Source organism: Acanthochromis polyacanthus, chromosome 14 (assembly GCF_021347895.1).
Source record: "Acanthochromis polyacanthus isolate Apoly-LR-REF ecotype Palm Island chromosome 14, KAUST_Apoly_ChrSc, whole genome shotgun sequence".
Taxonomy (NCBI): Eukaryota; Metazoa; Chordata; class Actinopteri; family Pomacentridae; genus Acanthochromis; species Acanthochromis polyacanthus.
This window is the reverse complement of record NC_067126.1, coordinates 7174327-7200013: the sequence shown is the minus strand read 5'-3', so window position 1 is coordinate 7200013 and position 25687 is coordinate 7174327. Positions and strand designations below refer to the sequence as shown.

At 36.9% G+C, this 25687-nt stretch overlaps 1 protein-coding gene across 2 annotated transcripts in view; it reads right to left on the bottom strand.

Moving 5' to 3' along the window:
- The window catches only part of LOC110959571 (abl interactor 2-like), a 63578-nt gene that overhangs the window by 36977 nt on the left and 914 nt on the right, over positions 1–25687 (bottom strand). For both annotated transcript variants that reach the window (XM_051958840.1, XM_051958841.1), the window contains exon 2: positions 3444–3611. In XM_051958840.1, coding sequence (XP_051814800.1) covers positions 3444–3611 — 168 coding nt within the window. The remainder of the gene's footprint in view (positions 1–3443; positions 3612–25687) is intronic.

The window sequence follows — 25687 nt, the reverse complement described above, 5'->3', positions numbered from 1 at the left end:
TGCATAAATGCACACAACTTTCTCTTTATGTAAACACTCATGTAGATATTGCAGCTGATTAATGCCTCAAGTATTTAATAAACTCAGAGGAAAGACTCCTAAACAGCTGGAAGCAACAAACTAAACTTCAGCTCCTGTTAACGTTCTGGAAAATCTGACTCCAGGCCGAGCCATAAGAGTATTTCTGTCACTTTATTTCCTAAATTTAATAATTTCAGTATCAATATATCTTCATTGTCATGGTATATATGCAACAAAATTGAAAATGCAGTCCCAATCTGTGCAAAAGAGCTTTAAAATACCATGTAAAAGCTAATTGGATTAGATTTTATCATCACACATGGACGGAACTTCCAGTATTTTGGAAATTATAAATAAATGAGGCTATTAGCTATGTGGGCAGTTTAAACTTTGCTATTTGTTTAGCGTTTTTGCTTATTAATTCTTCCTGTCTCACTGTGTCACTTTGGTGGATTTGTCTGAATAAAATCGTCCGAAAAGGGTTTAAATGTACTTATTAGGTATGTTTACTCACATATTAGTGTCCTGATTTTGAGTCTTATAATGGTTTTTATCACAATGTTTTCATGGAACATTAACCTGGTTAGTGAACTTTCTACTTGATTTTAACATCATCCACGTTTTTATTTTTACTCCTGTTGAGCAGGTGGCGTACGCTGGCTTTTGAAGGCTTGTTCTGTGAAAACAGCTGCTGATAATGACGCTATGAAAGCAGAGAGTGAAACAAAAAATAGTTTGAAGTTGCAGCCAGACAGCCGAACAATGAGCCCAAACTCATTACAGCCCTCCGTTAAGCCGAGAGCTGCCGATAATTCTCCGTCTCCAGAGGCACCTTTCACATCACACGCCGTTTTCACGTAGTCATTTCAGACGTCATTACAAAAATATTGATTTCTTGCTGCTTTAAAGATCTCTGGATAGAATTCTGTCTGCTTCTACACTGAACCCCTAAGAAAATATTACCTTTAAACTGCCCGTTTATCAGACTTTTACGAGCATGGAGGTAAAAGAATTCATGTTTCTGGACTCCAGCTGCTGTAGTTTCATACTGTTGGTCTGTATTTCTGCTGAGATCTTTTCTGGGCTGCTGCACTCCATATTATATAGCGAGCAGAGCAGCGTCCAGAGAGCGCTGAACATAATTGAGCCCGCATGCATACATGATTACATATTTTGTGCTTTTACCCACGAGCCCTTCACTATGCAGAATACAGCCATGGATGACTTCATGCACCGTGCACACACATGCCGGCAGATTTTAAAGTCAACGTTTATCGATTTCAAAGCATTTTTCAGTATCAGCGTGGCTGCAGACACCTGGCTCGGATAATTAAAGCAGCGTAGGAGTGTAATGATGTTAAGTTTTGTCTGATTTTCACCAATCTGCATCATGTTACTGGTGGGAGATATTATTTACAGTTTTGGACATTTGTTTTGTTTTGTTTTTTTAATACAGTGACTTCACTAGTTATTATCTGTAATCTAACAAAACAAATCTGTACAATAAAAGTAAAAACCTATTTACTACTTTTCAATCTTTCATGTCTTTCAAATAACAGAAAATATCTGTATAATCAGGATATTTTTGCTGGTAAACATGGTTTAATTTTACAGTTAAATGTTGTATAAAATGTAAATAAAATTAGTACCATTTATTTAAAAAAATACAGATTTTTGACATGGACATTATTTACAGTTTGGGCTTGTTTTTTACAGTTAGCATGGAATTTAATACTACTGTCTGTGATTTTATTATGTGCGATTTAACAAAAATTGTTTACCACTTTTCAATCCTTTGTGTAGAATTTTTCTTTAAAATAACAGCAAATATCTGTATAATCAAGATATTTTTGCTGACAAAAACACTGTAAAATGGTTTAATTTTACAGTTAAATGTATAAAATGTAAATAAAAATAGTACCATTTATTTAAAAAATACAGATTTTTAACATGGACATTATTTACAGTTTGGGCTTGTTTTTTACAGTTAGCATGGAATTTAATACTATTGTCTGCGATTTTATTATGTGCGATTTAACAAAAATTGTTTACCACTTTTCAATCCTTTGTGTAGAATTTTTCTTTCAAATAACAAATATCTGTAAAATCATGATATTTTTGCTGATTTAAACATTTATCAAATGGTGCAATTTTAAAGTTAAATGTAATTTTTTTAAATTTCTATTCTTAAAAAAAACAAACAAACTTTTTGATATGGACATTATTTACCATTTGGGCTTGTTTTTTAGCAGTTAACATGTAACTTAACACTTTTGTTTATTATCCTGTTAGTAATTGTCTGTTAATTTAAAAAAATCTGTAAAATAATAATTCAAAAAACTATTTTTTTGATCCTTCATGAGCATAATTTTTCTTTCAAATAACAGCACATATCTGTAAAATCATGACTTTTTTGCTGTGATAAACACCATTAAATAATAGTGTCAATTTAAGCTATAAAAAACTGCATTTATAATAAAATACTTTTTTAAAAGAGGTTAGCATGAAAATTAAGACATTTGCCTCTGATTTTGTTATCTGTTATTAAACAAAAAATGGAAACTCTACAAATAATAGTGTAAAAAAACTATTTACTATTTTTCAACCCTTTATGTGCAGAATTTTTCTTTCAATGAACAGCAAATATTTGTATTTCTGCTGATTTAAATACTGTAAAATGCTGCAATTTTACAGTTAAATGTTGTACAAAAAATGACATGACAACCGTTGACATAGACAATAGGTACAGTTTGGGCTTGGTTTTGTACAGTTAACATGAAAATTAATAATTTTATCTGTGATTTTATTGTTATTTAACAAAAACAATGTGCTACTTTTCGATCCTGCATGTGCAGAAGTTTTCTTTCAAATAACAGCAAATATCAGTAAAATAATGTTTTTGTGGATTTAACTACTGTAAAAATGGTGTGATTGTACAGGTAAATATCATAATTGTTTTATTGCTATTTCTAAAAATATAGATTTTTGACATGGACATTATTCACAGTTTTGGCTCGGTTTTTACAGCTAGCATGGAAATTTATGTTTCTGTTTGAGATTTTATTATCTGTTATTTAACAAAAACTATTTAGTACTTTTCAATCCTTTATGTGCAAAATGTTTCTTCCAAATAAGGGCAAACATCTGTAAAATAATGATGTTTTTGCTGATAAACTTGTGTAATTTTCCAGCTAAAAAATGCATTACCATTGAGAACAAAATACTGACCTTTGATATTGATATTATTCACAGTTTGGGCTTGATTTTTTACATTTATCATGGAAATTAATACTTTTACCTGTGATTTTATTATCTGTTATTTACCAACAAAGTGCAAAAAGAGAAAATCTTGAATATCTGACATTCAGGATTCCTCTCAGCTTGCTTGACGCTCTCAGAAGAGCGTTAGAAGGGGAGCAGACCTGTGAGATGTGGTTGACGGAGCTCTCCATGCGACGGAGCTGCGAGGCCTGGATGTCCAGCATCTGCAGCACGTTGTTGGCCAGCGTGTTGATGAGGTAGGCCACGCTGGCCAGAGACTGGGTGGTGTAGCTCTTGGTTTCCTCCAGCGCTCGCTGCTTGTCTGTGGACTGCAGGGAAACGAGAGACAGAATCAGGACAGTAAGCCACCGTTTTATCCACATATGAAGGCCGGTAGCGGAGCGTACGGCTGATGTAAAGGGATGAGACGCAGGAACATGCTAATCATGTATTTCTTAAGGTTTTTCTTTGATTTGAATAGTCTCTCTCTGTACATTTTTGACATCAAGGGCAGAACACAACCCTGGGGAAAAGAAAAGATGTTGGAATTTCTATTGGATGGCTTGTTTAAGTGCAGCAGCTCCTTAAAGTAAAACTGTTTGTCACCCAATTACTGAAACCATTTCTGCTATGTCATTACTTTTGAAGGAGAAAAAGGGAAGGAGAGTGAAGGAGAATAAGAAAAAAAGAAAGAGGAGGAGGAGGAGGAGAAGAAAGAAGAGAAGAAATAAGGATAAGAAGGAAGAAGAAGAAGGAGAAGAAAGAAGATGGATGGAGAAGGTGAAGAAAAAGGAAGAGAATGAAGAAGAAAATAAGGAGGAGGAAAAGATGAAGGAGAAGAAGAAAAGAAGAAAGAGGAGGAGGAGGAGGAGAAGAAGAAAGAGAAGAAAGAAGGAGAAGAAGGAAGAAGAAGGAGAAGGATAAGAAGGAAGGTGAAGAAGAAGGAAAAGAAAGAAGAAGATGGATGGAGAAGGTGAAGAAAAAGGAAGAGAATGAAGAAGAAAATAAGGAGGAAAGGATGAAGGAGAAGAAGAAAAGAAGAAAGAGGGGGGGAAAGAACAAAGAGGAGAAGAAGAATAAGTAAGAGAAGAAGGAGGAAAGGAAGGAGAAGATCAAGATGGAGAAAAGGGAGAAGTAGAAAAAGAGGGAGAAGAAGAAGGAAAGAAAGGAGAAGACGATGGATGAGAAGAAGGAGAAGAAAAAGAAGAGGAACAAAATAAGGAGGACAAGATGAAAGAGAAGAAGGAAAAGAAGAGGACAAAGACACGAAGCAGAAGACGAAAGAGGAAAAAGAAGAAAGCAGAGAAGAAGAAGGAGTAAGAGAACAAGGAGGAAAGAGAAGATGAAGATACAGAAAAAGGAGAAGTAGAAAAAGAGAAAGATGAAAAAGGAGAAGAAGCAGCAGGAGGAGAAATAGGAGAAGGAAAAGAAAGAAGGGAAGAAGATGGAGAAGGAGGAACAAAAGAAGGAGGGCAAGATGAAGGAGAAGGAGGAGGAGAAGAAGCAGGAAAAGGAGAGGAAGGAGACAAGGAGGAGCAGAAGTAAAATAAGAAAGTAGAAGAAGAAGGAGGAGGAGGAGGAAAAGAAAGAAGAGAAGAAGATGGATAAAGAAGAAGAAGAAAAGGAGAAGAAAAAGCAGAAGAAGGAAAAGAAGACAGACAAGAAGGAGGAGAAGAAGAAAGAAGTTGAAGAAGAACTCCCCATTTCAAGTGTTCACAGTTTCTCCAGCAAAATGGTAGTATGCAGTAGTACTACTGCTAGTAGTCATACTACTTTAGGCTTTAACCAACAACTACTACAGCTATCCTCCAGTCGTTGAACTGTTTGCTCTACAAAGTGCTATTTTCATGACTAATTCATGTAACTTTAAAAACAGTCTGTTCTGATTAATCCCTGAATCGTTCTTCACACAGACAGACAGTAGATTCCTCTGATTTCTGCTGGAATGCCACATTCAGCATCTTACAACCACAGACCAACTGCATGTGTGTTTGCATGACTGCATGCGTCACAGTGCATCAGCATGTGTGGGACTGCATGTGTGAGTGGGTTTATGTGGTGTGTGCACATGTGTACTGTATGTGTACATAATACAGTAGTGGGGGTGTTTCTGCTCGTACATTTACTCTGATGGGGACGGATTTGAGATTTAGAGGATGTTTATACAAAGTGCGGCCATTCTGGATCAGTTTTTAATCAGGTTCAGGGTTTTAAATGATAAAATCAATGCAGGAAAGTGTTTTACATCAATTATGGTCCTCACAGCTGGCTAAAGACCGACATGTGGGCGTGTTTGCTGGAACACGATGTAGGTCAGCGCAAACTCATTCATGCCCGAGGTTGACAAGAAACACACTGACACCCACGTGTGTCTCCCGTCTACACACACACACAAATACACACATGCAAAAACACTACAACAGGAACACACATGCAGACTTTGTGTGGTAGGTCCAGATGACCCACAGCCCTACATCCACAGCCACAGCTCCCAGCGCTGCTCCATCCAACCTCTTCAATTACATAAGAAAACACTCAGCTCTGATTGGCTCCAAGTCGCACCGGCAGCTCCAAGTCAAAATAACACGAGTGAGACGGCATGAAATCACAGCGACACAGCAGCAGCTAAATAATGGACTTTTACTGCACTTAAAGTCGCAATTATTACAAACTAAAAACAATGAGGAAGTCAGAATAAACAGTGAGAGAGCAGATATCAGATACAGATATCAACATTATTCACTTTGATCAGTTGTAATTACACCATGACTGGTCAGCAATTAAATTCTAAATATCTACAAAGTCATTCTGATTAGTCTTAGTGACAAATAGAGCTTTCTGTAACTCAGTTTTGACGGATCAAGGAGTTTGTACAGAAACAGGCGGAGACTTCTGTTGAAATTTAACAGAAATTCTGATGTAGCTAAACATATCTGCAACGTGATTTCAATCAGGCAAAACTATAACTCAATCTGTTAAAAAAATAAAATTAAATAAAAATGTGCTCGTAGGGGAGCCAGAAAAAAATATATCAAAAAATGATGGAATACTCTGACGTTTAAAAACTGCAAAAATGTTGAAAAGAAAATTTAAAAGCTGAAACTAACGATATTTCTAGCTTATTTAAATCCAGAAAAGCAGTGTAATTATTATTGCTTTTTATTGCAGTAAAACTGGCTGATGTTTTATTATTATTTCTCTAAAAGAGTTTACTGTTTTTTTCAGCCCTTCATGTGCAGAATTTTTCTTTTAAATAACAGTAAATATCTTTAAAATAATGATATTTTTGCTGATTTAAAAATTGTAAAACTGGTGTAATTTTACGGTGAAATATTTATTTTTAAAAATATAGATTTCTGATGTAAACATTATTTACAGTTTGGGCCTGTTTTTTACAGTTGGCATGGAAATTGATATTTTTGTCTGATTTAGTTATGCATTATTGAACAAAAATGGTAAATTAATAGTACATTTATTAAAATTACAGTTTAAAGGTTCATTTTTTTACATTTTTTAAAAGATGAAGAATAAGACAACTACACTACACACGGGAGCGGTAAATAGTTCATGCTTTATCAACATACTAATTATCTGTGATTTAACAAAAAAATTAGAAAATCTGTCAAATAATAGTTGAGAAAAAAAACTGTTTACTATTTGTCAATCCTTCATGTGCACAATTGTTCACATGAAATATCTGTATAATCAGGATCGTTTTGCTGATTTAAAGACAAAATGATTAATGAAAATGATTAATTTTACAGTTAAACATTGTAAAAAAAATACAATTTATAAAAAATACAGATTTTTGAAATCGACATGTTTTGCGTTTCACATCATAGTTGATACTTTTGTCAGTGATTTTTATTATCGTTAAGCAAAATAGCAAAAAATCTGTAAAATAATAATTAAATATGATTTTAAAAGAAGTCCAATTCTTGCTATTTTTTTTTAATATGAACTACATAAAACTGCACTATATACATTTATGCCAGCTGTAGATCTTCCAGATGCTGCACTCTGCTATTACAAAACTTGAATTTTATTTTTGAATTTGTGAATTAAATCTCCTCTTTCAATCTGTGGACCAATTTACACTAATTTCAGTCACATTTTCAGGATTTTCATGTCAGCTAGCTCCTTCTACAGGTACACACACCTTTAATAAGACACAAATCTTATCTCCTTGACCTAAATTATCTTTTTAACTATGTCTTCCTCTCGCCTGAGTCTCCTCCTGCTCCATCTCTGCTCACTTTGCTTCCTATTCTCCCCTCCTTATCTTCTCCACCATCTCTCTTCATTTCATCCTCTCCTCCCAAACATCCTCCTATTTTTTCCTTCCCTCTTTCCCATCAGCCATCTGATGTCCTGTTAGCGGTGACCTACTTGGATTTCTGCCTCCTCTGGCCCGAGGCGAGGGCAGAGCAGCACACACACACCGACACACTGATGCTGTTGATATTTTTTTTCATTACCAACTAAGTTCGTGTACATGAATCATATCAAATCTACATGGAACCATATGCACGCTCCGATTCCTCTGACCTCTTTTTTTTTTTAACGAAGACAGACTCCGGTCGACTAGTCACGTTTATTCTCTATTATGAATACAAATAGACTGACAGCATCGACATGAAAGAGGCTTCTCTTGTAAAGACAGTTTTAGATTCAGTACTGAGCTGAAAATGTAGGCATGTTAGGATCGTCTGATCAACTCTGTAGTTAAAGGCCCAAATGAACTGAACTGAGTCACAACAAGGAGGAGTCCTGCAGCAGATGGTAGAATAAAGATCTCTGCTGCATGGAGTCAGTCTGGATTCATGAGGTGGGGTTGCAGTGAACCGAAAAACATCTTGGTCAACTGAAACCCCACCGATTTATTTTGAAAAAATGTAAAAAAAAAAAAAAATCTGCATCTGGCCACAGTAACCTGAGTGTCTCTACCTACCATATTTGATAACAGCCTAAATTAATTATAATTCAGGTTTAGAACATTATTTGATTTCATGGATTTTATTTAATTACTCTATTTTTTTTTTAGTTTATTATCTTGTTTACATATTTTAGTCTAATCAGTGTATTATTTACTATGTTTTTCTAAATTTATTACTCTGCTTTAATAATTTTTTCCCCCAGAATTTCTATTTCGCCCTTCACCTAGCTATCTGTGCTTCCTAGTGTTTTCTCATTGGATGTATTATTAGGACAGTGTTTCCTCAGTTCCTCACTCTCTGTGTTTTATCTTTATAACATGATGTTGGGGCTTGTTTGTTTTGTTTTATTGCATGTTTCCACTTCATTTTGCATGTAAAGCACTATATAATAAAGTCAGATAAATAAACATAAAAAGCTAATATTTGTAGAGTATGAAATCATTTGGACCTGCTTGTTTCATACTGAGATGACAAGAACAGCTCAACATGCACGAGCTGTCTGCAAATAAGAGGTATTATTCCACTTTACTGTCATTGCACATAGTACAATGAAGTGCTGTTTTTGCATACTACTGTGTGATAGAAAGCTGGAGTCAACCACACTATGATGTCCCTGGAGCAGGTTCAAGGTCTTGCTAAAGGGGCAGCAGCCTGGTGGTGCTGGGGCTTGAACTCCCAACCTTCTGATCAGCAGCCTAGAGCGGTATAACACCAACCACTTACAATGGACTACATGAACTCATAGAAAACAAACCGAGGGTCATAATGAAGCCCTATATTGTGACCTTTTCGATTTACTAGTTGTTGTAGCTGACATCAAGTAAGTATTCAGCAAACTCTGCCAGAAATACTGGACTAATTCTGAAGGCTATTGCAGTTTCTTATGAAAGGGCCACCTACGATTGTTCAACAAGTGATAATCTAATCGAATGAGAGCATATTTACCAACCAATCCATCTGGATGATAACGTAAAGAGACTCCAGGCACTGACAGGGTTCACACTAGGTTCTGCATGATGCTGGAGAAGTCACATCAATAAAGTACTCTGTATGAAACCTATAGCTTGTTATCTCATCACCTCAACTGGGAAACTTTATTAGATGTGTAAAGCTACTGAGGGCCAACACATTAACCTAAGCTTATGTGTCTATAGCATAGACACAAGGGTAGCTGGTTGTCGGTACGTAAAGACTCTATAAGATAAGATAGACTTTATTAATCTCACAAAGGAGAAATTTAACATTACAGGGCTCTTAGAAACAAAAACAAAAAACAGGAGTGCAAAAGTCACGAAAGTGCAAGAACAAGATAATAAATATTGCACATAATAACAACTACACAGTAGTGTTATACAGTTTGATGGCAGTGGGGATGAAGGACCTGCGGTAGCGCTCCTTCTTGCACTGAGGGTGTCTGAGTCTCGTGCTAAAGGAGATGCTCAGCTCCACTACAGTCCGGTGCAGTGGGTGGGAGCTGTTGTCCATGATGGCTGTACCGACAACAAACGACCCAAAAATTGAAACACAACAGGAAGTGTCTTGTTTGAATAGTGAGGTAGCTTGTTGTCAGTACATATAGACTCTATACATCCCTACAACCAGCTACTTGACTATTAAACCACACCAGTAAATGTCTTGTTTGAATAGTGAGGTAGCGTGTTGTCAGTACATATAGACTCTATACATCCCTACAACCAGCTACTTGACTATTGAAACACACCAGTAAATGTCTTGTTTGAATAGTGAGGTAGCGTGTTGTCAGTACATATAGACTCTATACATCCCTACAACCAGCTACTTGACTATTAAAACACACCAGTAAATGTCTTGTTTGAATAGTGAGGTAGCGTGTTGTCAGTACATATAGACTCTATACATCCCTACAACCAGCTACTTGACTATTGAAACACACCAGGAAGGGCATTCATGAAAACTTGTTTCTAAGATGGTGTTTTGATCTCAAAGTCTTTAAAGAAACACAAACTTCAGATCATGTACAGCCAGGTGAACAAGTGTTTTTAGAGTAATAAGTAACACTGTCGCTTCAAGGTTTTTGTCGGTAGGTATTGACTCTGTATTTACCGACAACAAGATACCCGACTACTGAAACATGGCACTTCCTGGTGTGTTTCGATAGTCAGATAGCTTGTTGTGTGACATATAGAGTCTGTACCTACCAACAACAAGATACCCTTGTGTCTATACTACAGACGCATAAGCATAGGTTTGTTATGTGTTGGCCCTCAGTAGCTTTATAGATCCAATAAAGCTTAGTAGACTCTATAGGTACCAACTACAAGCTATCCAACTATTGAAACACACCAGGAAGGGCCTTCACGAAAAAATGTTTTCAAGATGGTGCTTTGATCTCAAAGTCTTTAAAGAAACACAAACCTCAGACACATATGTAGCCAGGCGAACAGCTGTGGTAAGCAACACCATCGCTTTAAGAGCTTTGCGACTTCAGATCCGGCAAGATTACATCATTCATGCAGTCGACATAAAATAACCGTGAAACATCGGGAACACATAGGTGTATATTTTGTCTTAAGGGAGGAAAGGTATCCATCTAAATGTCAACAAAGCACAATAATCAGTGTCAGCAGATGAGATTATGACCAAGCTGAGTAAACTTAGCCTAATACAGTAGAGATACAACAACCAAGTTTGATGTTAGACGTCTATATTTTGGGCATTTTGTGGTAAAACGTAAACCAAATCACTTCATTTTTGGTTGCAAAACCTTAACTGCAAGTGACAGAATCCTCTCCCTGCCCTTGTTTTCTGTCTTTTTGCACTGTAAATTGTGAAATAAAGGTAAAATCTTTGCAAAAAATGTTGTAAATGGAGTAAAATGAGGACAATGTTAACCGAGAGGGAGCAGAAAGTGTCCCAACTCTTGGCTTTGACTCAGCCTCATAAAGTGGCAGCTCTGAACAGTCAGAGGTCTGTTTGCAGCTTCTGCAGAGCGACGGCCACCAACCGCCAACAGTCTGCTTTTACCTTACAAGGACAGGTTCCCCTCATTGTGTGTGTTCACCACTGCAGGAGCTATTTCCACTTCAAATACACGACATTATTCGTATATTACATTCAGTACCCAGACAGTCCTCTGCAGAAGGTTTCACGCACTGAGATCAAAGAGAGGCGGCTTTCAGTTATATTAGTTAAAAATCATGCAAAGTGCAGTAAAGCTCTTATGTTTTGTGTAATCAGCACCAATCCTTCAATCACTTTCTCTGTACTCACTCATTATGGTTTTGTTCATTCTGTCAGGCAATAAAATCACAAAATAAAGAGAAAAATTAGTCAATATGTGAGGATTCTTTTTCTGTTTCTCACAAACAAGAGCTTTTGCTAATAAAGACATATGATTATTGTTGTTATTATCAGCAAGACAAAACAAACTAATCAGTGAACATCTCTTCAATACATTATTGTTCATGTGATGCAAACTGGCATAAAAGTAGACCTAATCAATGCCTAGTTTCAATTCAATTCAATTCAATTTTATTTATATAGCGTCAATTACAGTGAAATCGTCTCAAGACGCTTTACAGAACCCATATGCCTGACCCCCAGAGCAAGCCCAAAGGCGACAGTGGCAAGGAAAACACCCTTTTAACAGGGAAGGAACCTCGAGCAGAACCCGGCTCTATATAGGGGGGACCCATCTGCCTGCTGGCCGGGTGGGTCGAGAGGGACAGAAACAAAATCAAAATAGTTGGTGAATAACTGAAGAAATCTAGCTTGGATTGCTGAAAGGTGTCCTGGGAAATGTAGAAAATGAACATTTAGGCCTACATAACAAAAGTTGGTCTTTTAATGACTTTGTGAGGACATAAAAGACCTGAGAAACAATGAATCCACAGAGAAAATAGTTTAATCGGTTAAATCTTTTCTCTCGTAGAAGTAAAAATGAAATGCAGATAAATGTATTTGTATTTCTAGTCAAACCTACTGTCTCCTGTCTAGCTCTTGAAGAGACCACAGCAATGTTTCTCATCTGTAAGAGCCGTAATTCTTTTCTTCTCGCTTTATATTTGCAGTAAAGACATCAAGAGATCCAATTAGTTTGCTGACAGTCATTATGAATTTATTTCCCCATTGGTAATACAAAAAAAATACAGGTGGGGTCGCAGTGAGAGACATCATAAAGTTAGTTATGGTGTCTTGAAAGTCGTTTTTAAGAAGCTGTCCAACCCATAGACTGTATATAAAGATGGACATAGCATCTGGCTCCAGAATTGAAGCCCACTCGGAAGTGTCAAAAAACTTGCAATATCACGCCGTCCGCTAGGGTTGGCTCCAAAAAGCTTTTGCTCCATAGACCCCAATTCATTTTTGGAAAAAATAAAATTTGATAGGCTGATTTTCTACAGCTCAGGATTTTTTTCCCGTTAGTTTTCATGGTCAAAATGAGAGATCAGGTGGCCGATCTTAAAATAAATCAATATTGAATTTTAAATAAATCGTTAAAGTTGGCGGAGCCAGGGGGCGTGGCTATACTTGATTGACAGTATCATAGACAGGTCCTGCCCCGAGTTGCTCTCCGGTCCAGCCTGTTTGATGACACTTTTTACGTCACTGGCTCCAAAAATCCAAAATGGCGACCAGGAAGTAGCAAAATCCGGGCTTCATTTTCTCTGCGTTGAAACCAACGGGTGACGTCACGGTTAGTTCACGCCTGGTCCAACCACAATGAAAATTTAAATAATTGAAAATCAGTTGGTGAGACAGTTAGTGGTCAAAACAATTTTTTTGCAATGCTGCTATTTATCAATATTTTGTTGTTTAAAGAAAATCAAAAAAATGTTAATGAACTGAGAGTGATGTGTGCTGTTTTGTTCCATAACAACCCTCGAAAACTCAGTTTACAATGACATTTGACAAACAGGAGACAAATATTTTTTACTATATCTGGGGCTGGGCAACATGTGTGAGAAAATTATTACAATAAGTTGTTTCATGTGAGCGGATATCAGTAATTAAAGACTAATTTTTGTAACCTATTTTTTTTTCAGACCAGGAGAAAGGACTTTATTTTGAATTTAACCACTTTGGCTTGTTTATCAATAATCTTGATATTACCACAATAATGAAATTAAATAAAAATAAATGTTTACGTATAAGCACAAAAACTGGGGGCAGCATTCTTAGTAACATCTCCCAGATATCCCAATCCTTTACAAATGTTTACTCTATAAAAAAATATATATAAAATGTAACTGAACCGAGAGTGACATTTCCAAATGTCTTTTAGTCCATGAGTCCAAAAACCCTTGGCAAAATCAGTTGAACGATTACAACAAAGAGGTTTATTTTGATTTTAACCACTTTGGCTCATATATATATATATATATATATATATATACACACAGGTATACATATATTAATCCTCATGCTAACACAACAATGAAAATCATATTTTGTGTTTCTATGACACACCTTAAAGTCAAACTCTCCAACACTCTATTGAACTATTTTCTTATCATTAGTCATCGTTGGAAGGCCTGGCAGATAAAACCCCATTGTTTATCGAGAACTGGAGGCAGCATTTCAAGCAGAGTAACCCAGGTGTCCCCATCCGTCATCACTTCCTCCAGCTCTTCCTGGGGGAGTACAGTTTATTCCCAGGCCAGATGGGACATATAATCCCTCCAGTGTAATCTGGGTCTGCCCCAAAGGTCTCCAACTGGTGGACTGTTCCTGAAAAACCTCCCTGGGGACACATCCATGTGGAATAACGGCCACGTGTTTGAACTATCACTGCAGCTAACAGTGATTTCCGCTGCTGATTATTTTCTTTCTCAATCAGTTAGTTGTTTGGTCTATAAAATAACAGAACTTTGTCCAAAAAAATGTCAACTGGTGTTTCACCAAGTGTTCAAATGTCTTGTTTCGCCCACAACCCAAAGATATTCAGTTCACTGTCACAGAGTTGGAAGGAAACTAGAAGTTATTCAAATTTAGGAAGCTGGAATTCAAGATTTTTTTTCTTTAAAATTACTTAAAACAATACATCAGTTCTCCAAATACTTTTCTCGATTAATCAATTGGTTGTTTGGTCTGGAAAGCGGCAGAAATTGGCTTTCAAACCAAAAGATACGAGAAATTATTCAAATTTAGGAAGCTACAATAAAAGAAATTTGCCTTTCTTTTGTTTAAAATAACTCAAAATGATGACTCAATTATGAAAATACTTAGCGATTAATGGCTCAAATCTCTTTCTTTTTGAAGCAAAAGGGCTGTGTTTCTCATTAGGGATGGATCAATACTGATACCGATGCAGATTATTGGTAATCAAGAAAGGTCAATCACTGATATTTGAAACCGATATTCATTAAATGTAATGTTTTAACAGCATGTGATAGCAGAGAACCTGTTATTCATAACTATCATTAATAAGAGTGACTATACCTGAATATGTAAAATAGAAATAGGAGTGATTGAATCGGGACGCTCCCCTCTGTTTACGTGGATTCATTGAGATTAATCAACTTGTCTCCTGCAATTCCATCTGTTGTTTTCTTAATATTTGACTGTTTTATCATTTTAATTGTCCACTCAGGCCTAAATCTTAAAGCTTTATTATTATTTTCCAGACTCTGTTTCAGGTTCATCTGTGGCTGCCTTCTAACTTAGCTGCTAGCTGTTAGCATAGCATTAACCACTGTGAGAGAAGCTAACGTCCTGGTTTCTTGTTCGAAGACATTTCTGACACCACAGAGTGACGACAGACAGAGAGAGGAGGCTGATTAGACTTGAAGCAGAGCATTTATCTGTCGACGGCCTGTAAAAACACAGATACCGATAATTGGAAAAATATCGGCTACGATAATCGGCCAGGCCCATAATTGATCTATCACTAGTTCTACCTTTGATAGAGTAACTGATCACCTAAACAGATGCTGATTGTGGATCTAAAATAATGTTCCACTAACTGCACACAAACAGAAGAGGTTTCTCACATCCACACCTGTAGGAGGCACATTTTTTAATAAACTAATTGTTATATAATTGCAAACTGCAGTCGCACTAGTCCGAGCTGCACTGGTTGAATCTCACACGACGAAAGAAGAACAAGAACCAGTTCTGCTTTAACTGAAAAAACATGAAGTCATGTCAGCCTTCATGTGCGATCAGCTCAGGTCTGCCAAGCTTCTGATCACAAACCGATCTTTTTCCAGCCCGCTTCGCCCCCGCAGGAGCTGTTCCTGGCAGAGGCGCCCAAACGTGGAGGCCGACACTCCTTCGGCTGGAAAACTAATCGACACCGTTTCCAACCCAAACGCCGGCGTCCAGCCCTCCTGCAGCGGCTCCATGTGTTTCCAATGAGCAGCGGGAGGTCGAGTTACGTTACCTCTGCCGACAGCTAACCGGTACCAGCTGTGGACGACCCAGAAGGAACAAAAACAGGACGGGACTGTGAGTCGGAGGGGAGGGACGGTCGGTACATGCTCCGAATAAAAAGGCCACTGAGGGGTGAAGAAAACGCACACATCCCACCTTTGGGATGCATGAATACGAATGCTGATTAGAAGTGGACTTTAGAGCTTCACTCCCCTCCGTTTCACATCCTGTTCACCTGTTTTTATCTGGAATTCTGATATTTTCACTTCCAGAAACTACCCAGATACTCCAAGTTTCCCTCTGAGAAGAAGAAAGCAGCAGTTTAAGTTTCTGACTGTGTACAACGGAGCTTCAACTCGTGTCTCAGCGGACATGTGGGTGGTGTTATATTGGGCTAACAGGTCTCCTGCAGGAACAGTGCATTGCATTTTTCCCCTGACAGACAATGTTAGATTAGCCGCTCGAGTGTTTTCAACCCCTGGTTTTCCCCCTCATTCTTCAAAATGAGCCAAAGTTCTCAAAGCCTCAAACATATTTTAGGATTTAATGTGCAAACGAGCTCCTCTACCTGCAAGGCCGGCATTGTTATGCACAAGAAAGAAAAAAAACCCGAGTCATCCCACACAGCTATGGGCACTCGCAGCCAGATGCTTCAGCTGAGCAGAGCATGCAAATCCACTTTAATTACCAGTTTCAGCAGAGACGGAACAGAAAAGTCAGCGCAGCAGTTCATCTCCTGCTGTTTCCTGACAGCAGCCTGATATCTGCAGACAGCTGGTAGCTACTCCGCAGGTACAGACAGACCGAACGAAGTCCCACAGACTCACATTATGTTGCCCCTTCAACCACAAATTAAGACATCATGAAGAAACAGGTCAGCATGCAGAGTCGTTTTTCTGTTTTTTACCGCTCAGATCTGACTACGTTTGAGTTCTGTTTTGGTTTGTGGTTGCAAAACTTTGATGCCAACTCATTTAGCCATTAGCAGCTTTGAAACGAACGCTTTAGCTACATCCATCTCCATCCAGATAAGCAGAAATCTGTCAAAACCAACATGCTTTAAAAGACATAAAGACATATGCACAGGAGAAAGCATGGAGGTCACTTCCTTAGCTGTAGGAAATGCTAGAGGTTTTTCTGCACCAGGGCTGAGCGACATGGCAGAAAATTACAATGAAAACAATAAAATTTTTCATTTCAGCCAATATGGATTACTATTAATCCTATTTAATTACCTGTTGTTTGTTTCTTTTTTTAAACCAAGTACAGAAAAAATAAATATTTACTTTGAATTTTACCATTTTAGTTCATTTATCAGGTATTAACTTCCGATGTTAACAGCAATGGAAACAGACAAAATGCATAAATTTACACACAATATTAAATAAGGACACAAATTAAATAAACAATGCAAGTTAAATCCAGAGGTGCCAGGATGAAAGCACCACACCACGCTGAGGTGAAGGTTTAAAGTGACTAAACTGGACTAGTATAAAGGAATAAAGCATATATAAGGGGATTAGAGGCAATTGAGTTTTATAGGGCTGGACCCGAATATCCCGAATATCCGTTCGCTACGGCACTATCCGGATATTAATTTTGGTATCCGAACAAAACACCTCAGTTTTTTCCATCGCTGTACAACCACCACTGAACCGGGTTTCTTCAGCTCAAACTTATGAATCTACAAAGAACAGCTGCAAAAATGTCAATGTCAGCCAGTAATCAGATCTGCTCAGATCATTTTCAGGCTGTCAACATTAATTAGGCTTCAGGAGAGGTGATGCTGATTCATCTAGCAGCAGCTGAGAAACTACAAACAGCTGATCCCAGATCTGAACCCAATCCTCACATTATCTATACAGGATTTGTCATTGATGAGTGGATTTTATCTTGAATTTAGATTCAAACAACCAACCAACACATTTAATTAAAGCCAGAACCTAAGTGACAAAGTTAAATTCACAAGAAAGGTAAAGTCACTAGAGTTCTGTTCTATGAAACAAGTTCAACACATCCAGACTTTCTTTGTGTAAATCGACCTAGAGAAAAACTAAAACTCCAGTCAGCGATATCAGATATCATGAAGGTCATCAGCTTTCTTTGTTAACTCTGACTTTCTGTTTCACATAAAAGGAAAAGTTTAATGCGCCATGCGACTCTTGTTCAGCACCAAATGAACCAATCACGTCCTACTTCAGTCAACAGGTTGTTTTAATGTAGAGCTACAAATCTAAAAATCTATGTTAAAAAGTTCTGCTGCTGTAAATGATGCTGGACAGGAATGCTGGTAGAAAACTGTTAATCATGTGTTAATATATTGATTTTAATGATCAATGCAGCTGATAGAACACTGATCAGAACATTGGTTATTCTACTGGTATTTATTACAGAGAATATTCAATCAATAACATTAATTTTACTTTGATTTGGACAAAAATTCAATTTACATCCTGCATTATGGGACAGTGTCAGACCTAAATACCCTTCAATACAACAGCATGTTTAAATATATGAAGTTTAAAGTTTAACAGCTCTAATGTGCAGCTGTCAGTTATCAATAATCAGCACCAGCAGTGGAAACGGACCAAACATATTTATGTGATTTCTGCATCTCCAGCTGAATACATGTCAGGTTTCCATGATGATACTGTAACTACACGGCTTCATTTGGTGGTTTTTGTAACATACAAATCAACAGGTTTACAGACAAAACTGAATCTGAATCATCAGGAAACCATTTGGTTAAAGGGAGATGGAACTCTGAACAGAACCTGATCTGGACCAGCATCAGTTACCATGGAGACCTAGTTCTGTAGCATCAGTTGCCATGGAGATCTAGCTGTGCAGCATCAGTTACCATGGAGATCTAGCTCTGCAGCATCAGTTACCATGGAGATGTAGCTCTGAAGCATCAGTTACCATGGAGATGTAGCTCTGTAACATCAGTTACCATGGCGATCTAGCTCAGTAGCATCAGTTGCCATGGAAATGTAGCTCTGTAACACATACATAGCAACAGGAAATTCTGATTTCAGCTGAAAATTATTGACTTGATGGGGGGTGGGGGGTGGGGGGGGCTCTGAAGCTGAGAGATAAAAATAGAAGTCAGACTGATAAAAATGATCAAAAACATAATACTAGACTTGTTTAAGTCAGCAAATTTAATGAAAAGTTCACTTACATGTTCTTCAACTAGAGAAAAGAGAGTTTAATTCTCACTTTGAATGAATTCTGTCCAAATGAACATATATACTTTGCCTAACTTCTTCTATATATATGTGAATGTGTGGAAAAGACCTCTGAGCTTGCATTGTGATAAAGGGGATCTTTTTAAACTTGAAAAAAAATGTAGGGAAAAAGAAAACATACACTGGACTTGTTTAAGTCAGCAAATTTAATGAAAAGTAAACTTACATGTTCTTCAATCTTTTCTCACTATCTTCAGTTCAAAAATATTTCACAAATCTATAAGAGTTCTATACTATTATGTACACTATATACAAGGCAGTTCACTGCAACACTCCTATTTTGCCAATTTTATTCTCTTTGCAGCAAGCTGTGTACGTCTCTGGACAGCCTTCCTTTTCAACTCCTGCTGGTGGGCTTTTCTTGCAGCTATTTCCTTCTCTTTCAGTGTATCTTTTGCCTTGGCACTTGAAGTAGCTGTTGATGCTGCTAGTGTAACTAGACCCTCCAGAAAAACGTGATTATGCGATCGCATGAATTCCCGCATTAATCACCAAAATGCCACTGATTATGCAGGGGTCAATTATTTCCCAAAAGGCCGCATAATCCTCGCAGAACAGCGCATAATTCCCGCATGAATCTCACATTTCCACAAAAAAAAAATAGAGAAATATGCGGGTCCCGCTTGATTTCACAATTTCCGCATAAAATGAGAAAACTATAACCAATATAAATGGAGTTGTGAGTTTTTATACGCCCGGCCTGACATCATCAGTTCGCGCATTCAAACACACACACTAGAAGCACCAGCTGATGCGGAGCGCGGCACCAGTGTTGCCAACTTAGCGACTTTCTCGCTAAATCTAGCGACTTTCCAAAGCGTCCTAGCGACTTTTTTTTTGTCAAAAGTGACTAGCCACAAATCTAGCGACTTTTTCTGCCGTTTTGGAGACTCTGACAAGAAAACTCGGATCATTCTGCAGTTACTGTTTTCAACAAGCAGCAGGTGCTGCTGTGAGCTTCTCCCCCTCCCAAAGCACAGGCTGTCAGTCCAGTAACCCCGCAGCAGTCCCAGTGTCTGATTAGAGGACACATCCCTTCGTGGCCAGACGGCAGGTGAATCGCGCATATTTTTGCACATTTCACAACTACTCGCTTGAGTTTCGTTAACATCAGCAACAATAAAGTACCTAACCGCCCCCTAAAATTGTCTCAACGGATTTACACAATTCACAGAAATGTTCAAATTTGAAATTAAATCAGCGGAAATCCACGGAAAATTGCCATGTATGGTAACGCAGTTACCATGGAGATCTGGCTCTGCAGCATCAGTTACCATGGAGATCTAGCAGGTTAAAAGAGCGACACCTTTGTTCTACTGAAAACTCCAATGTTTCAGCATACCTGCTAACAGAACAGAACTCCGTAGCCACATGAAGTCACAATGGAGTGTTTAAAGTCTAAATAATGCAGTTTACAGAACTTAAGTGACTCAAGGTGGTTTTGTAGCCATCAATGCACAAATAAATAACTTAAATCATGATCAGAGCAGATACAGTAAGATTCTTTTTATCTAACCAGATGTTCAACAGCTCAGACAGTTTGTATTAATTCTGTGAAAACATTATTATTAACCGTATAACGAGCAGCTGCCCCACTATGAATAAATCTGTGGCTGAACACGGGTCGACCCTGAATCCAAATATTTAGCCCTTAAAACAGGATCAGCGGCACCATGACATTACATAACAGCTCCCATCATCTGCTGGCAGCACAAATGTAGGACATCCTCCGAGTTAGCGCCGTTAGGACCCATTTGGACGAGAAGGATGAAGAGTTTAATGAAGTAGAAAAGAGGGCTTTTTTTGAGGAGACATGATGCGATCGCTGAGAGGAGGAAGTTACTGCTCACGAGTCACTTCAACAAAAGGGAAAAAAGGAAGATGGAAGGAAAGAAAGAAAGAAATTCAACAAAGAAAAGAATAAAAGAAGGTTACATTTAAAAAGGTGCATGAAAAGAGCATCCAGTTTAGTCTTCTGTGTAGTGAAGACAACTGTAGCACTGACGAAACAGATCCTAATGAACAAAAAAGACAAACTAGCAAAACCTTATTAATAAGATCAGCTGATCGATCCAGATAATAATGGACAATGACGGTTCGTTAGTTGCAGCTCTACCATGAGGACAGAGATGTTTCATGTCACTTCATTTCTCAGCTGATGAACCCACATACGTATGGGTTGCCATTCAGTGTCTTTTATAATATTCTCTTTATGCAGCAGCTGTATAAAGCTCAGGGCTCCAGACTAACTTTTTTTCCGAGGAGCACAGTGGCCCCCAACTTAAATTTTAGGAGCGCAAGCAGAAAATTTAGGGGTGCACACCAAAATCGACTTGCAAAGTAAATATTCACATTTCCTCTCATTTTCACTGCATTACTGATAAATACTTGCACAATAAATGCAGAGACTATGTTTTCAATTCAAAATTTATAGTGCAGCAGTTGACACAACATAACAAGAAAAGCACTCAGAGAGTGCAGTACTCAACCAAGGCTGCTCAGTTGACGTATAATTTCCGATGGATGAAATCTGTAATAAAAAAGACCTTGTGCTGAGTACAGACATGTGTTGTGCATGTGCACGTTATGCATTTATACCAAATCACATGTAAATTACTCTTATAAAGGTCTGTTGATCAGTTCATCAATTTGGCAAGCCTTTGTTTTGCTACTGTTAAAATAACCGTTCCCTTCAGGCTTTTATTTTGAAGGCATATTTTTAATGCTACTGGCTTTTATTTTGTGACCATTTCAGCAGCACAGGAAGGGTTTCTCTAAGAAGAGGTTTCTTGACATGACGAAGACGCTGCCGAAAAGTCTGAAAATTCACATAAAGATGAAAGAAAACGGTTCCACTGTTGCCGTCTAGCAACTTAGAAGCAGGTAGCTGCAATGGAGACAAACTCTTATGGTCTTTCCTGAAGAAAGGACTGAAGGACAAAAGATGAAATTGTGATGAAAACAAGGCTGAACATACATAGAGGCTTTGTGAAACATCAGGAGCTTCACCATCATTTGTCCCCTGGTCTCACACACATTGGCCCTCTTTCTTCTTCTTTGGTGTTCGTCTTCTTTCTTCTTCTTCTTTTGGAGTTAATGTCGGTTAAACCAGCTCATTTGCGCATTACTGTGTATTGGGCTGAAGTGTGGAGCAGAAGTTTGTCAGCAACAAAAAATATTCAATAGTAATTTAAAAAAATAAATTAAAAAAAATCGGCAAATTTACTGGTCGCACATGCGCGAGTAGATGAAAAATTTACTCGCACTCGCTCACATTTTGGTCACAAAATGCGACCATTTAGTCGCAGTCTGGAGCCTTGAAGCTCATATAATTCTGTGTAATTTTCATTTTCAACTGCAACTACTGTAAGAAATCCAGTTTTTCCCTGCATTTACTACAACAGTTTACTGTTACTTTGCAGGTTTTCACTGTTTTGTTAAATTAAAGATACTAATGGTGAAATCACAGAAAAAAAATGTATTATAATTTACTATTCAGCTTTAAAAAGACATACAAAAACAAGCAAAAACTGTCAGTATGCTCCACATCATAAGCCAGTAATTGTATAGATGATTTTTTTCTTTTATGTTTTACCATAAAATTACAGCATTTTCTAATGTGTTTAAATCAACAACAAAAAAAGCAAATATGTTACAGATATTTGTCATTGTTTTTTTTTTAAATATTGATAATATCTAACAAAAAATCATAGGAAAAAGAACAAATTTATATCTTGACTCTAGAAGAAAAAGGTCAATATTGGATTGTGAAATTACACTCAACAAAAATATAAACGCAACACTTTTGTTTTTGCTCCCAATTTTTATGAGATGAACTCAAAGATCTAAACCTTTTTCCACATACACAATATCACCATTTCTCTCCAATATTGTTCACAAATCTGTCTAAATCTGTGATAGTGAGCTCTTCTCCTTTGCTGAGATAATCCATCCCATCTCACAGGTGTTCCACATCAAGATGCTGATTAGACACCATGATTAGTGCACAGGTGTGCCTTAGACTGCCACAATATTGTTTCTTACAGTAAGTGAGCGTTTACATGGTCAGTTCTAAGGTTACAGGATCAAGCATCTTGTCCTTGTATTTGTGCGTGAACCAGTGTAACATTTCAAAGTTACCTCGTATTTATGCTGCAGAACCACATTTCACAGTGTCAGCGGACTCTGATGCATCATTACTCCGTTTAGAAAAGACTTGGCTTTGACTGACGGTCAAATTCACACTCACAGCTGCACAACTGTGTTGAGTATGAAACGTGGCGACGAACAGGTGAGTATTTAGAGCCGAGCGAGGAGGAACAGTTGCCGGTAACAGCATCGTCTGCCCACACACTCCTGCTGCAGTCACGTCTGCACGAACCAAACAGAGGGGGAGAATCTCTGCTATATCTGAAGACGCCTTCAACTGAAGCTAGGATCGTTTCATAGGTGCAAAAACAAATCTGCAACTTCTGAAGCACACTATCAGGCAGAAAATGCACAATATCACCAAACTGCTGCATCTCAGACTCACAGATTTGCTGAATTTCTTTGTCGTATTTGATATGTAACCCAACATCTTTGGGTTTTGAGGCTCTAATCAGGCAAAAATCACAGCCAGAAGATGTCACGATGGACTCTCACCGTTATGTCACATTTCTTTGGACTAAGCAACAAACAGATTAATAAAGAAAATACTGACGTGATGAAAATAAACCTGTTGCATCCTGACAGAAAAGCAGAACGGAGCTGCAACTAATGACTGTCTTTATTTTTAGTTTCTCAATTAATCAATTTGTTGTTTGATCTAAAAAATGGTCAGAAAATGGTGAAAAACGTGGATTCTGTCTCGTTTGTCAGATATTCAGTTTACTGTCACAGAAGAGGAAAGAAACCAGAAAATACTCACATGTAGGAAGCTGGAATCAGAAAAATTAACTTTATTTTCTGAAACTGGTTAATCGATTACCTAAACAGTTAGCAGTTCATTTCATGTAATAAATGGTAAGTAGCATATTTGAAGAAATGTCTGGCTAAGCTAATAAATTGTAGACTTTTGACATTATTTTCAGTATATCTTGTTTTCATCCTCTGTGAGGCACTTTGTGTTACTGTTTTGTATGAAAAGTGCCATATAAATAAAGTTGATTTGATAAGTCTATTAATTATCATTTTTACATTTTCAGTCATGGAATTAGGGAACGTAGCACTGTTGTTTTTTTTTTATAAAGAACTGAAATTAGTTTAGCAATTATCTAACTAGCTGGGGGATCATTTCTTATAATAATTGATAGCTAATCAACGAATCTTTACAGCTCATTTAAAGAAACGTCCTGGTAAATATATATAGTAGACCTTAAATTAGGGCTGTAACGCACATTATTTTCAGTATAAATCAATTTTCTAATAACCTTTTTTTTTTACATTTTCAGTCGTGTTTTTTCATCTTTAAAGTCTATAAAATGTCAGAAAATTGTCAAAAAATGTAAATTTTACTATCACAATTCTCATTTGTTCTAAACCAACACTCCAAAAATATTCAGTTTACTGTCATATAAAACAAAGAAAAGCAGCAAATTACATTTTAGAAGCGGAAACTAAACGAAATGTACACATTTCTGCTTGAAAACTATTTTCAGAATAGTTGTTGATAAATTCACCATTTTATTCACTAACAATAATCACTTATTTGCATCCTCAGTTTTTTCTAGCACCACTGTTACTCTTCCTTATAAGAAACAGCACCTGAACGCACCATCAGCGTTGTGAGACCACATTAGTGCTACAATTAAAAAAAATATTTTCACAAAAAAAAAACTGACCAACAACTATTTTGTTCTTTCTCATATTTACATATATATATAAAAGCTTTTCAGATGTCGGGATTCATCTGTCATAATATAATAATAATTACTACAAAGCTCATAAAACTGGTAACATTTATGTACTTAAAGCTAATTTCTGGTAAAAAAAATAAAGGAAAGAAAAATGTATAAATATGTTATTCACAGTGGGGCACTGAAGTTTTTGCCAAATACATTTTATAAAAAATGTTTTTAAAACAAATATAAATAATACAAAATATGCATATATAATTGTTAATCAAGTGTTTTTGAGTCAGGACTGTTACACTTCTTATTTCACTATTTTTGACATCTAATAGGCTAATTAACAGATCAATTAACCAAATAACTAGATAAATGACATTACAGGAAACAGGCTCAGTTCAGTATTCAAAAATCTGGTTTTCTAATTCATGTTGTCAGAAAAAAACAAAACACACCAGCAGCAGTAAAACCCTGCAGTTTAAAGCTGGAGGGTTTTACTTTATTTAAGGTGAAAACTAATTAGATATCCTGCTTCAATTATGAACCAACTAAGAATCACACCAGACTCCCATTAATACATCTCTATCTAAGGAATCCCTGCTACTTTTATATATTTCACAAGTGGCAGAAGATGATTTAAGACATTTTATGAATAAATATGTGTTCTTTAGTAGCTCATCCCTCATGTAGTGCAAAAATGAAATATTAAATCAGCAAAGTAGAAACTCTTAGACTGTCCAGCTCAACATTCATGACATCTTGCTCCAAAAACATAGAAAAAAATTCTGCAGAATTTTACTTAAATTGAATTAAATTATTATTTCAATAAAGACTTGCTGCAATGTTGTGGTTAAATTGGTTTATGGTGCAAATTAATTAATAAATCTCTATTTAAATGAATCCCTGATATGTTTTACATGTTTAACAAGTTGCAGAAGATGATTTAAGACATTACACAAATAAACAGGAACGTCTTTTTTAATGTGGCACACATAAAGTGCACAAATTAGATATTTAAATTAGTAAAATAGATTGT